Genomic DNA, 13,421 nt, shown 5'->3' on the forward strand with positions numbered 1-13,421 from the left:
GAGCTGGACCTTGATTGGCCCATAGCCTCACTCAGCTCTGCTGTTCTCTTGGTCATGGGCACAAGATGGACTTGCCATGGACCTTTCCTACTTGTTCTCTTCTGTTATGGGCAGCTCTTGCCATGGCTCAGTACCAAGGTCATCAGAGCTTAGGTGGGGCTGAGACCTGGAGAAATATGGGAGCAGACAAGGGGACCAGTCGGGGGCAGGCCCCTCCCGGGACATCATGATGTCCACCTCCTTCTCCACAGGCAGGTTCTACAATGAGACCGTGGCAAAGGCGTTCCTGCAGTTTTATGACCAAACTGCCCAAATTGTGTGGAGCCAGTTCATGGAGGCCACCTGGAACTATGTCACCAACATCACCAAGAAAAATCGGGAGGAGATGGTGTGATACCACTTCAATTCCAGCCCCTTCTTCCTTGCTCTTCTCGGGGATCTTGGGGGAGGGTCCACATCTTCTGCCCCTGTCCAGACCTAGAGGAAAGAGGGAATCCCTAAAGTACATGTCAAAGCAGGCTGCAAGCTCTGGGCCTCTTGGTGGCCCCCAAAGCTCTCTGAGCAAGAATCTCATGTTTCTTTCCCCTCATAAATATCATCTCCTTGCTTTTAAGGACCCAGACTCCTTCTCTTCTTGTAGCAAATCTTCAGTGATTCTGAACCCTCAAAGGAGGCTTGGGGGGGTGGGCGTGACCCTGGAGCTCGATGTGGGCCCTTTCTCCCTCCACCACCTTCACATGGTAAGTAAGTAAGACCCTCATTCCAGCTGCACAAGGACTCAGAGAGATCCAAGCACATGCTGTACTTTGGCACCCGGGCCCGCCTGTTTAAGACCTCCAGGTTCCAGGACCCGGATGTGAAGCGCCTGCTGAGTAAGCTGCTGAACATAGACAAGGCGGCCCTGCCCCAGGACGAGCTCCGGGAGGTGATGGACGGAGCCCCCAGGTCTCCAGGCACATGCTCCCCACCCCAGGGGTGGGTGGGCTGGCCGGGCGAGAAGCCAGGGTGTCTGGGCAGAGGGAGGTTGGCAGGCAGGGCCAGAGCTTCCTCTGGGGGAGGAGAGGAACAGAGGCTGGTGGGAAGCTGCCTCAGGCCTGCCCCTCCCAGCTGGTGGGGCTAGCATTGGGGTGGGCCCCAGGGCACAGGCCTGCCCTAGGTGACACCTGCTCCCGCAGTACAATCAGCTTCTGGCCTACATGGAGACGACATACAGCATGGCCCAGGTGTGCCTGAATGAGGGACCCTGCATGCCCCTGGAGCCTGGTGAGCACCCAAGCCCAGTCCCCTGTCCAACCGCAAAGTCTCTGGCAGCAGCCCTGTCCTCGAGCCTACCCCGACTCCCATTGCCTCCCTGCCCCAACCGCACTCACTTGTTGGAGAGTGGGGGTGGGGGGGCTGCTTTAGGCAGGTGAGGGCGGAAGACAAGCAGAAGTGGGTGGGTCCTACCTTGGCTTTTCTGGGCACAGACCTCCAAGAAGTCATGGCTACCTCCCGTGACCAGAAGGAGTTGCTGTGGGCCTGGCAGGGCTGGCGGGATGCTGTGGGTCGTCAGCTCCGTATCACCTTTGAGCGCTATGTGCAGCTCAGCAACAAGGCTGCTAACCTCAACGGTGAGGCCCTTACACTACCACCCCCGCCCCTCAAACCCCCCAAACCCCTGCCACCAACCCATCCAGCCCACCCTGTACAGATGGCACACAGCACAGGTCTTGGTGGAAAGGCAAAGCAGAGTCTGCAGGGGGTCAAGGCAGTAGTAGGACCTGGAGATGGAGACCCTGAGCCCTGCAGTTGGGAGAAGCAAAGGTGGCTCATTCACCATTGGTCTGCAAACATTGCTTGAGCACCTGCTGTGTCCCAGGTCCTGGAGAGGTTCTAAGGTTACATAAGTGAAAAGACAGAAAAGATGCCTTGCCCTCCTAGGTAGGGCTTATGGTCTGACAGACAAGATTTGTGCAAATGCACATCTCTGGACAAATGCTGAGAGAGGAGAAGGGGAGGCCTCTAGACACTTCCCCAAGGCCTGAAAGAAGGCAGACAAGAAGTCAAAGAGCCTCCTAGGCCCCACGATGGGAGAAGCCAGTCTTTGGGAGGATTGGAAAGGAGTCCAGTGGTCTTAGGGCTTGGACGGGTGGGGCTCAAGGTGGGTATGAGGACCTAGGCCTTACCTGGGTCCTATACAACCAGGTACAGTGAGGAGCACCGAGGGTGTACTTTGCTAAGTGCTTTTCCACCCCTGATCTCATCCAATCTGAACGGTGACCTTGGGAGGCACGCTGCCCATTTGGCAGATGAAGACCCTGAGGAGGAGGGTCAAGTGCCTTCCCCCAAAAAGTGCCTGCGTCTCCTGCCTGCCAGGCCAGGGCTGAAGGGAGGGTGGGTGGTGAGTGCCTCTCTCCTGCCCTAGGTTACAAAGACATGGGGGCCTTGTGGCGGTCCAAGTATGAGTCTGAAACGCTAGAAGACGATCTGGAGCAGCTTTACCAGGAGCTGCAGCCACTCTACCTGAACCTCCACGCCTACGTGCGCCGGGCCTTACATCGCCACTACGGGCCCGAGCTCATCGACCCAAGGGGGCCCATCCCTGCCCACCTTCTGGGTAAAGCCCCAGCTGGTGGCAGGGTGGGCTGGGCAGAGTCGGCCTCCCAGCTGGCACTTGGTAAAGGGAGAGACTGTCTCCTGCCTCCCCTGAGCCCCTCCACTCTCCTTCCAGGGAACATGTGGGCTCAGTCCTGGGTCAACATCTTAGACCTGGTCCTGCCCTTCCCGAAGAAACCCCCTGAGGATATTACGAAGATCATGAAAAGCCAGGTTAGTACACTGCCTCCGTCTGCCCCTGCCTGCTCTGCACCCCCGGGCAGGGCCCCATGTACCCACTCTTCCCCACAGCACTGGAAGCCCTCAAAAATGTTCGAAGAGGCTGAAAAGTTCTTCACCTCCCTGGGGATGCTTTCCACCCCTCCCAGCTTCTGGAAAAACTCGATGATGGAAAGGCCAGCTGACGGGCGAGAGGTGGAATGCCATGCCTCTGCCTGGGACTTTTACAACGGCAGGGACTTCAGGTCTCACCCTGCGTCAGCACCAGCCTCCTGCCCCACTCTCACTCTTCTTCTACTCCATCCACTCTCCCTCTGTCTGCCTGTCTTGGGAGGTGTGTAAGGAGGGGTGTGAGCAGGACTGGAGCCAGGCAGCGGAGGGGGATGCAAGCTGGCACGTGGTGAGGGGGACCTGGAGTGAGAAGGGACAGCACCCAAGGCCTCGGTGGTCTCCAGCCCAACTACACCAGTCCCTTAATGGAGTCCAAATAGAGAGACCTCCCCTTCTCCCAGGGCCTCCCCATGCTCCTTGACCCCTGCCATTTAACCCTAGGATAAAGAAGTGCACCGAGGTGACCGTAGAAGACCTGCTCTCCATCTTCCACCAGATGGGCCATATCCAGTACTTCCTGCAGTACAGGAACCTCTCTGTGATCTTCCGCGCAGGCGCCAACCCAGCCTTTGAAGAGGCTGTGGGGTCAGTGATCACCCTCTCAGCCTCCTCCCACAAGTACCTGCTCAACAGAGGCCTTCTCAGTCACCAGCACCAAGACTCAGGTGACGGGAACCAAGAGGACCGTAGCAGGGCAACCAAGCCTGAGGCTGCAGCTCCGGCCCTCTGGGCAAGCCTAAAGGGAGGGAGAGCCAGGAGCCACCCCCTGACTGCCCCACCTTCCCCAGAGGAGGAGGTCAATTTCCTGATGAGCGTTGCCCTGGAGAAGATCGCCTTCATCCCTTTCTCCTACCTGATGGACCTGTTCCGCTGGAAGGTCTTTGATGGCACCATCCAGAAGGATGTCTACAACCAGGAGTGGTGGAACCTCAGGTGGGGAGGACGGCTTTCCGGGCAGCTTTAAGGATACTGCCCATTTGCTGTAGGATGCTGTTGCCTCTCCTTGGAGGGCAGTGTTAGGTGTGCCACACTGGTGACTTGGGGACCATCGGGGGTAGTGTTGGCTGTTTGCTGTCACCAGATAAAAGCGTCCGTACTACAGTGGATAGGGCCAGCATGGGCAATTATGAGGCCTCACGCTGCATCTGGCACCAGCACTGAGCAGACCTCTTCACCTCTCTAGGGTCCCTAGAAGTGGCCCTGTCTGTTCCTGGGTGGCTGGGAAGCTCACATGAGGGTGCACCTGGGCTCTTCCAAGAACAAAACATTGACCACTGGGGAGGCCCACCTGCTCCTCCTCTCCCTTCCTATTCCCTTCCTAGTGGGGCTAGCAGGAGCGTGGCGGCTGAGCTCTTTCCTTTCCATAGGGAGTCCCCATGGGAGAGAGGCAGGCCCACCGCCCCTTTTCCTGCTGCCCCAACACACACGCACAACTGCCTCTGGTTTAGCAACCTCAGGCATGTCCAAGGTGAGAACGGGCTGCCAAAAGAGCCCACCAGCAGTCAGGGAGCACCACTCTTGAGTGAGGGGCATCCGTGTTGCATTTCCTCACCAACCACTGGCTGTCTGATGGGATAATGAGTGCCCATGGCCAGGGCGTTCCACCTCCACCAGGCCTCACTCAGACTGACCTGTTCCAGTCACAGCATGGTCTGGAGTGGCTGTGAAGGGGCTGCGAGCTCTCCACGAGGCCTTTACATTTCTTTGAACCTGTGCAACATCCCGTGGTCATTTACAGAAGAAGAATGTGTGACCAGCCCATGGTCACACAGAGACCCAGGGTGGCAAAGCTGGGTGCTCCTTTCTCTATCCACTTATCCTCCTACGCCCACCCCAAATTCAAGTCCAGTCCTCACTAGTGAAGCTGGCAGAGTCTTGACTTTGTACCCTTCTAAGGGCAACCCTACCAGCCATCTAGGGTACTTGCAGGGGCCCCTTTTCTCCCAGGGTCAACGGCACCCACCACTATCAATGATGGAAGCCAGGGCCTAAGGGACAGAGGTGGCAACTTCCTGTATCTGAACAAGAAAGGCTCTGTCAACTGGGAGCTACCTTCTGACTGTCTGGCAGCCCCAGAGGATGGCTTGGAGGCAACCAGTGCACCAACAATCAAACGATGAGAACCTTTCATAGGCTTTGTCTCCTCCCCCCAAATGGACCATTTTATCCCATTTACAGACAACATTTTGCAACAGGGATCAGTGACAATCATTAACTTTTGCACAGTCACACAGCACAGAAGTACAAAGCCAGACCTGAACTTGAAAGTTAATGCGATCTGCCAGTGACTAGTTCTACGACCTCCCACCAGTTCCCTGACCTCTAAACATTGGTCTCCTCATCCGTAAAATGGGAATAATAACAGTGCTATGCCACAGAGATGCTATTCTGTTTCTCCTTGGCCCTTCTTGTCAGATGCCTTGTTGATTGGTCTGTAACCATCTCCATTGTTAGCATTAGAAGCAAGACCTTGCCCAGCCCCTTCCCTCCCATGTCCTGAGAACCAAGGCTGTCAGTGTCTTAACATGGTTCCTCCACAGAGGAAGTCGGTATTAACTACTGTTACTATTTGATTCTGATTCCCAATCCCATGTGTTTTCAACTCATTTAATCTCTAAAAATGCATTAAGTGTCCTGTGCCCACCGAGTCCAGTTTTGATGGCTGTGCAAATACGTCGAAGGGTAAGGCTCTAAGAACCCAGCTGGGTGGTACTAGCATCCTATTCTCCCCGGCAGGTTGAAGTACCAGGGACTGTGCCCCCCCATCCCTCGGACAGAGGAGGACTTTGATCCTGGTGCCAAGTTCCACATCTCTGCCAGTGTGCCCTACCTACGGTAACAGTCTGGGCCCTGCCAACAGAACCAGCTCTGGGAGTTGGGGGTTGGAGACCTAGGAATCAGGCTGAGGATTTCCAGGAAGGCCCTAGATCCAAAGGTCTCCCTGTCCCCCCTCCCCCATCTCTTCCATTGGGTTGAAGAGCCTCCTGAGGGCCACACCCTGGGATAATTTGGGCTTTTAGATCAGGTCCCGCATGGAGGGCTGAGATGTTGGGAATATTCTAAAGCACCCCTGCTGTCCCCAAGAGGAGAGCAGGAGAGGAGGAGGCAAGGGCTGCTTCAGAAGGAAGGAGAGCCCCTGCAGTATTCTCAGGCCAGGCTAAGGTGGGACCTTGCCAGAGGAGCCTCTGCCCAGCAAGACTGGGCCCTAGAGGAGCCCTCGTACCACTGCATGTGAGAGTTGCCAGGCTCCAAATGGCTCTGGGCTTCCCACCCCTGACACCAGCTCCCCAGCCTGCCCTCACATTTCTCTACCCAGGTACTTCCTCAGCCTCGTGCTCCAGTTCCAGTTCCACGAGTCTTTGTGCAAGGCCTCAGGCCATATAGGGCCACTGCACCGGTGTGACATCTATAACTCCAAGAAGGCTGGGAAGCTCCTGGAGTGAGTGCTCTCCTTCCTCACTTGTTCTCAACTCTTCTGCTGCTGGCTGGAAGCCTGTCCCTGGACCCCTCTCCTCCCTAAGCCACCCTAGGCACCCTGAGCAAGCCTTATAGTTTGGTGGAAGTTTGTCTTTGTGTCATACTGTAGTCTCTCCTACAGTAATTGGAGCCCATTTCCTTGTGTGTAGCCCTTTATGGTCAAGAGAAATGGCTTAGCCCCTCCTGCCCTCTCTCTCTCTCTCTCTGTCTCTCTCTCTGTCTCTCTCTCACACACACACATACACAGAGTCATTCTCACACCCACATACATGCACACACTCATATGCAAACTTCACACAGTCACCACCACACATACACACACGTGTGTACATGTGCACCCACATGCACAGACTCACACTCGCACATACCAATAAATAAGACTATCCCAGGTGGGAAGTCACTGCCGGAGTCCTGCCTCAGCCTTCAGACTTTCATCTGAATCCCTTCATCCTTTCCTCTCAAGGTGCTTGCCTACCCTTAGCAGCATCTGATGCACCCTTGGGTGCATACTGCTTTTCCCACCTCTTCTTGGAGGTGCCTGCATCCAGCTCCCAGGCTGATCCGGTTGCTTTCACACCAACCTTCAGGGTGCTCTGGTCAGCATGTAGTCCACTTCGACTCCCTACCCCAAATCTTTTTTCCTGCACTTTGCCTCCAGCCATCCTTTCCATTCCTGCCTCTGTGGGGTTGGTTTTGGTCCTGAAGCAAACATGGAAGGGTGGGAGGCTGACCCGATGGTGGGAAGCATTTGCTAGTAGAGGCTAGGCTCTCTCAGGAGCACTCTTACAAGGTCTCACGTTAGCAGCTTATAACGTGCAAAGTGGATATGATTAGCCACATTTCATAAATAATGAAGCTAAAGCTAAGAGAAATAATGTGATTGCACATCACTCATCTAGCAAATGCAAAATCAGACTTCGAGTCTCAAATGGACTGTAGAACACATTCTTATCCATGCTGTTGCCTCCACTAATCAAGGGATACAGGTCTGGTCCGAGGTTAGATCTAGGTCTCTAGATCTCGGTCTAGAGCAGCTAGACCTAGCAGGTCTAGGTCTGCTGGCTCTAAAATCAGTGCTCCAACCACTGAGATGCAGCCACCCACTGACATGGTCTTTTCCTCACTAATTTTCAACCCACTTCAGTAGATCCATTGCCCTAATTGGTCAAGGTCATCTTGAGTTTTACTCCTCTATCCCAGAGGATTAATATAGCCACATCATTTGGTATCCTTTGTGAATTTAATGAGCATATTTGTGATTCCACCACGCAGTTTGTCAGTAACCACTAGGCCAGATGGCGTTGCAGAACTGATCCCCTCCCTGGCTTTGCTCCCAGGGAGGGCTGCACCTTGCATGCTGATTATCAACCTAGTCTGTTTGCTTTTCCATCTTTTCACACTATGGGGGTTTATTGTAGCCAACTGTCCATGTTTGAGCTTTCCTGAATGTGTGGAACATGAGGGGCCTCTCTGCTCTCTGCATTCGTGTCTCTAGCTGCCCATCATTTATTCATTCAGCAAACAGTCACTTGTGCACATGCCAATCAGCCTACCCTGTGTCCAGCAGGGGGCAATGGGCCACAGGATAAATCAATACCATAATACAAGAAAGGAGCAGGTGCAGTAGGAAAGGGCTTTGGTGAACATGCAGAGGGTGAAGAGGTCATGTCAGGCGACCAAGGAGGGATCTCTGTCCCCAAAAGTAGGTGTGCAAGAAATAGCAGACATGTTTTCTACACATCAACTCACTTTTAATGCTGAGCCTTCACCACTTGATTGGTGGGACATTTGACCTCCGTCATCCTCACTTTCCCCTCTCCTACCACCACCCCACCAAACCAGGCCACACAAGGCTCACAGGATCTGACTTGGCACCAAGGCATGTAGAGGCCCTGCCAGTCATCACTGGTCATTGTTCATCCATCCTCACACATTGACATCAAACCCCTGGATTCCAGGGAAGACCCCAAGTTCCACGTTTAGGACTTTGAATGCTATCTCGATATCTTCTGGGCAGAGGGCAGAGGAGAGGGCTCTGAGAAAGGGGGATGTCGTGAGATTTGGGGAAGTGAGACAGCAGCAGAGTGGAATATAGGTTGTGTGTGTGGGGGGACGAGTACTTGTGGAGGAGAAGAGGGAGGGCAAGATTCTTGGCTGCTCTTTTACCTAATATATCTTAGAATTTGACTCATCTTCCTATATGTGATTGCTCTGGATTGGTTCTGCTGGGAATGGAGAGTTGAGGTGGACTTGGTCCAAGTTCCCAAAGCCCTTGGCTCGTCTGGCCAGCCATGGTAGGCCTGACCTTGTCCATGGGGCCCGTAGCTGGCATCTTGGAGCTGAGGGTTCCAGGAAGTGACCAGTTGCTACCTTTGCCAGTCTCGCATGCTGGCCACATTGGCTGTGAGCTGGGCTTTAGTCAAACCTCTTGTCCCACCGAGCCTGAAGGACTGTTTCAAATAGGTAGATGATTTCCAAAGGTCGAAAATTTCATCCCCCATCAGATCCTTCCTTGCCCCCAGGACCCAGTATCTGATAAAATCCTCTTACCTGCAGCAGTTAGTTGTGAGATTTTGTTTTGTTTTTCTTTTAGTCTTGATAACTTTTCTCCTGAACTTCTCTAGGATCTTTTTTTAAAAAGATTTATTTATTTATTTATTCATGAGAGACCCAGAGAGACAGGCAGAGAGATACAGGCAGAGGGAGAGGCAGGCTCCATGCAGGGAGCCCGACGTGGGACTTGATCCCGGAACTCCAGGATCACGCCCTGAGCTGAAGGCAGATGCTCAACCACTGAGCCACCCAGGTGTCCCTCTCTAGGATCTTAACTATGTATTTCCCTCATGGTTTCTGTCAAGGGTCCACTAAACTTTAGTTTCCCTGTCGATCTTTCTCCTTTGGTTATGAAGCAATGCATGCAAATATGTGCGTGCTACAAAGCCCTCTTTCACCACCAACATGTGGCTTGATCTGCACCACAGTGAAAGGCGGATATTAATAGGGCCCATTTTACTGATAGAGAAACTGAGGTTAAGAGGGGATGAGTTGATGGCTTGAGGTTATAGGCCCATAAGTAGCACTGCTGAATCTTGAAGCTGTTCCTGTTTGTCTAGACTCCATGGTCTGACTTGTGGGTCTCTAGAGCCCATCTCTCTCCTGGTTAGATGGGGATACAGATTAAGAAGGATCAATGAATGCCTCCCCACTGCCTCCATAGGGGGCCCTGGTGGGGAGCAGCCCAGAGCCCTGGCTTCAGCACATTCTGTACCCCCACCAAGCCTCAGGCTGGTCCCCTTGCCACCAAACACTGGAGTACTTTGAGACACAGCTGACATTTGTGCAGTGCTCCAGGCAGTACACAGAACACATCCCACGCTCTCGATCTCCCTAATCCTCTCAAACGCTCCCTATGAGACCAGAAAGGAGTGGCTCCTCCCCTACTGACACAGAGCACCTTATGGGAAACAGCGCCTCAAGACTTTATGCCTATCTGAGTCCAGGAGAATAATAATCATCACAGTGGCAATAACAATAACAAGCAGCTAACATTTATTGCCTGCCTACTATGATCCCAGCATTGTGTCTATTTAATCATCATGCCAGTCCGAGGAAATAGTGCTGTTATCTCCATTTTACGAATATGAAAACTGAGACTCAGATAGGTTAAGTCACTTGCCTGAGGCCCCACAGGATTCGAACCCAGGTCAGTCTCATTTCAGAGCTTGTGATTTTATCCACTGCACTGAGCTCTATGGGAAGATGTCTTTTCTCCTGAACTTCTCTAGAATATTTTTTTTAAGATTTTTTATTTATTTATTCATGAGAGATTCAGAGAGGCAGAGATACAGGCAGAGGGAGAGGCAGGCTCCATGCAGGGAGCCCGATGTGGGACTCGATCCCGGAACTCCAGGATCATGCCCTGAGCCATAGGGCAGGGTTGGGCACACTGAGGAAATCTCAGCAACACCAGCTGATGCTCCCACACAGCCTCACAGCTGTATCCACTCTCCCAGGGATGTCCTAAAGCTGGGTTCAAGCAAGCCCTGGCCAGAAGTCCTGCAGAAGATAACTGGGCAGACCCAAATGTCTACAAAGGCCCTCATGACCTACTTCAAGCCCCTGCTGAATTGGCTGGTCACCGAGAATGTGCGGCAGGGGGAGATCTTGGGCTGGCCAGACTTCAGCTGTACCTTTGAAGGTTTGATAATCTGACCCTGATGCCAGCTCTGGTATAGCCGCAAGCCCTACTCTAGCCTGCCCTGGGCCAGTCCCCACCCCAATCCAGCCTTAACCCTTAGCCTGTCTATGACCTGGCTCCAACAAACAACAGCATTGTTCCTACGTGACCCCATCTGCACCTGATGCAGCCTTGGCAAGACCACGGCCCATGGCCTAGCCACTGGCTCAGTTGCTTCCTTGCACAGCATTCAGTTAGAGTGCCAGGTTGGCATCTGAGCACAGGGTGGGCTTCTTTTCTCCTGAACCTTGCACGGAGCCACCACTGGGCACCATGGGGATGGAGCACTAGCTATGCCCATCTCCCCCTCCTCTCCCTTCTACTCCTCTTTCTCACCCTCCTTCCAGGGCAATGCCCTCACCTATGCCTTGGAAGGTAGGTGCCTGAGGCTGAGGGAGGAGGCCAGTGGCAGTCAGGTACTCTGATTTCCATGGGGCACCCCAGGGCTCCCTTCCTCATTTTATCTGTTCTGTAAGACTCCCGTATCTTCTACAGAAAAAGACACAGAGAAGGTGGCATTTCTGAATCTAGAGCTGGACCCTGACCAGGCCAAATATGGGCAGTGGGTGCTGCTGGCTCTCAGCTTTATCATGTTCCTGGCAGCCCTAGTGCTGGCCTACAGGCTATACTTCCTGGAAAAAAAGTCACTGCCCCAGGCAACCAATGCTCCGGCCACGGACGCCCAGGCCAGCGGTTCCCGGGATACCAGCACACCTGAGACACAGCCTAAGGCCTACTTCCTGGGCATAGCCATGGACCCCCGCCTAGTTGCCAAAAGACAGTGGATCCTGCTAAGCCTCTGCCTCATCCTGATGCTGTGCTCAATCGGCCTGACCATTCGGGTTTTCATGCAGCACTACAGGAAGCCTCCGTGGATGAGAGCTGAATGGTGGAGCTGGGACTAGACACCCGTATGACTGGTGAGGCTGGAGGGCAAGAGGAGGGTGACCAAGGCAGAGAGGACTAGAGCGCTGGAGAGGGGACAACTTGCATGCATAGTGTCTAACTGCAGTGGGTGCAACTGTGGCAGATCTGGGTACATGGGGGTTTGTAATTGTGTGTATGGAACTGATGTATGTGAAGTCATGTGCACCAGCTACTGACTCTGTGAGTCCATGTGTACCTTGGATGCCAGACCAACCTCCTTCCCCTAGGGAGGGCTCAGGAACCATGGTTTTAGTGACCCAGTGATTGTCTCCCTCCAATCCATCCCCTACCCCAATTCATGTCCCAGACTTCTTCACACAGTCTTGTTTTCTTCAGGAGCCCAGATGTGGGGCTGGGCCAGGACTGCAGTGCCCAAGGTTTCTGGCTAGAAACAGGACACTGCTTCAGTCCCTGTATAAAATGTAGAACTGGACATTCTGTACACATCACTGGTGCCCAGTTCACAAGTACTGTGCTCTATATGCTATCCAGCACATCTTTCTGCTGATTCTCTGGTCTATTCTGTGTTGAGCTGCATAATCCAACCCCAAAAGCTGCTTGTCAGCTTTATGAGATGCAAGTATCCTCACAAACTATCCCATGGCCCTCCCTGCCCCACTCCAGGCCCTCCCAAATAGAGACAGTGGGTAGCTGGGCACCAAGCCAGGCTTGATTAATGATTGACTTATTTAATATTTAAACAAAGCTCATCTCCAGCCACTCTGCTCCAGAGATGGCCTTGTTCAACACACACACCTGCTGCCTGGACTGTTGCCCTGGGAATCAAGCACAGGGCAAACAGCACCTTTCCAGGCTCAGTGGAGGAGGGGGAAACAGGATGGAGAGAGCTGTAACAGGACATTTGGGAAGGGACAAACTTGAGAAGAGAGAGAGAGAGAAGGCCTCTACTCTTTCCCCTTCTAGCCCTTTCTTTCTAGCCTGGGTCTTATCACCATGGGGATGCCACATCCAATATATGTGGGCTCCTTGAGTTTGGGAGTCAGGCCCCAAGGAGCTCTTGGGGAGGCTGCAAATCAGTGCCTGTGAGAGATTAGGGGAGTCTTGAGGCAACAAGCACCATAGCCAGTAATCACAGAGACAGGGCACTAGGCTACAGTTGAGTTGGTGGGAGGGTGGTCAAAAGGTAGGACTGGCTCTCTCTAGATTAAGGATCTGAACCCAATAGTCAAGAGTTCAGGGGATAAGAGGGACTGGGCTGAGATCTCCATGGACCCTACCTCTGCCCCAGGTTTCAAGAAGTCTTCATCTTGAGTTCTGACTGAGGCCAAGCCAGCTACAGGCTCCACAGCAGTCTTGTCTGATGTCTCTGTCACTGCTCTTGCTTTACTGTGCTATAATGTCCTCATTTATCTGCATTACTAGCTGTTAGCTCTGTAAGGGCAAGACACCCAGAGGGTCTTGTGTCCCCTGTATTACTGTCTTCAGGTAGCACAGTTCCAGATAATGTGGTGGAGACTTGGAAAATGTTTGAATGAGAAAGTGAATGAATGAGTATCCTACTGCCCAAGTCCTTCCTCAGAGCCCACGAGAAACAGCCCCACCTTTCATCCACAGCCAGCCTGCACCCCCCAACAAGGGGCAGCCAGGACAACTCTGCCCCCCTAGGAGGCCACACTTGCAGCCCTCCCATTCCCCAGCCACAGTGGCCAACCAGGCCCCCATCAGGCATTGTGGCTCTGCATGGCAAAGGCACACCCAGCCTGGGACTCCAAGCCTCTCATCTGGACTCCAGCAAAAACCTCACGGAGCCTCCTTGTCCATCCTCTCTCCCCCACCCGCCATTGTAAAGTTTCTTTCACTGGAATATTTCCTTCGTGTCTAACTGCTTAAGAAC

The 13,421-nt window shown here is 53.4% G+C and overlaps 1 protein-coding gene across 1 annotated transcript; it reads left to right on the forward strand.

Annotated features, from left to right (window-relative positions):
• Positions 1-226: 226 nt before the first annotated feature.
• LOC121474014 (angiotensin-converting enzyme-like protein Ace3) lies at positions 227-11,544 on the forward strand. Its single transcript, XM_041726843.1, has 13 exons — positions 227-388; positions 767-925; positions 1,176-1,263; positions 1,467-1,610; positions 2,405-2,596; positions 2,711-2,808; positions 2,887-3,059; positions 3,367-3,590; positions 3,714-3,858; positions 5,662-5,760; positions 6,242-6,364; positions 10,416-10,600; positions 11,135-11,544. The coding sequence occupies exons 1-13, from the start codon at positions 227-229 to the stop codon at positions 11,542-11,544; spliced, it is 2,202 nt and encodes a 733-aa protein (XP_041582777.1).
• Positions 11,545-13,421: the final 1,877 nt, after the last annotated feature.

Source organism: Vulpes lagopus, chromosome 12 (assembly GCF_018345385.1).
Source record: "Vulpes lagopus strain Blue_001 chromosome 12, ASM1834538v1, whole genome shotgun sequence".
In the NCBI taxonomy this organism is placed as follows: domain Eukaryota; kingdom Metazoa; phylum Chordata; class Mammalia; order Carnivora; family Canidae; genus Vulpes; species Vulpes lagopus.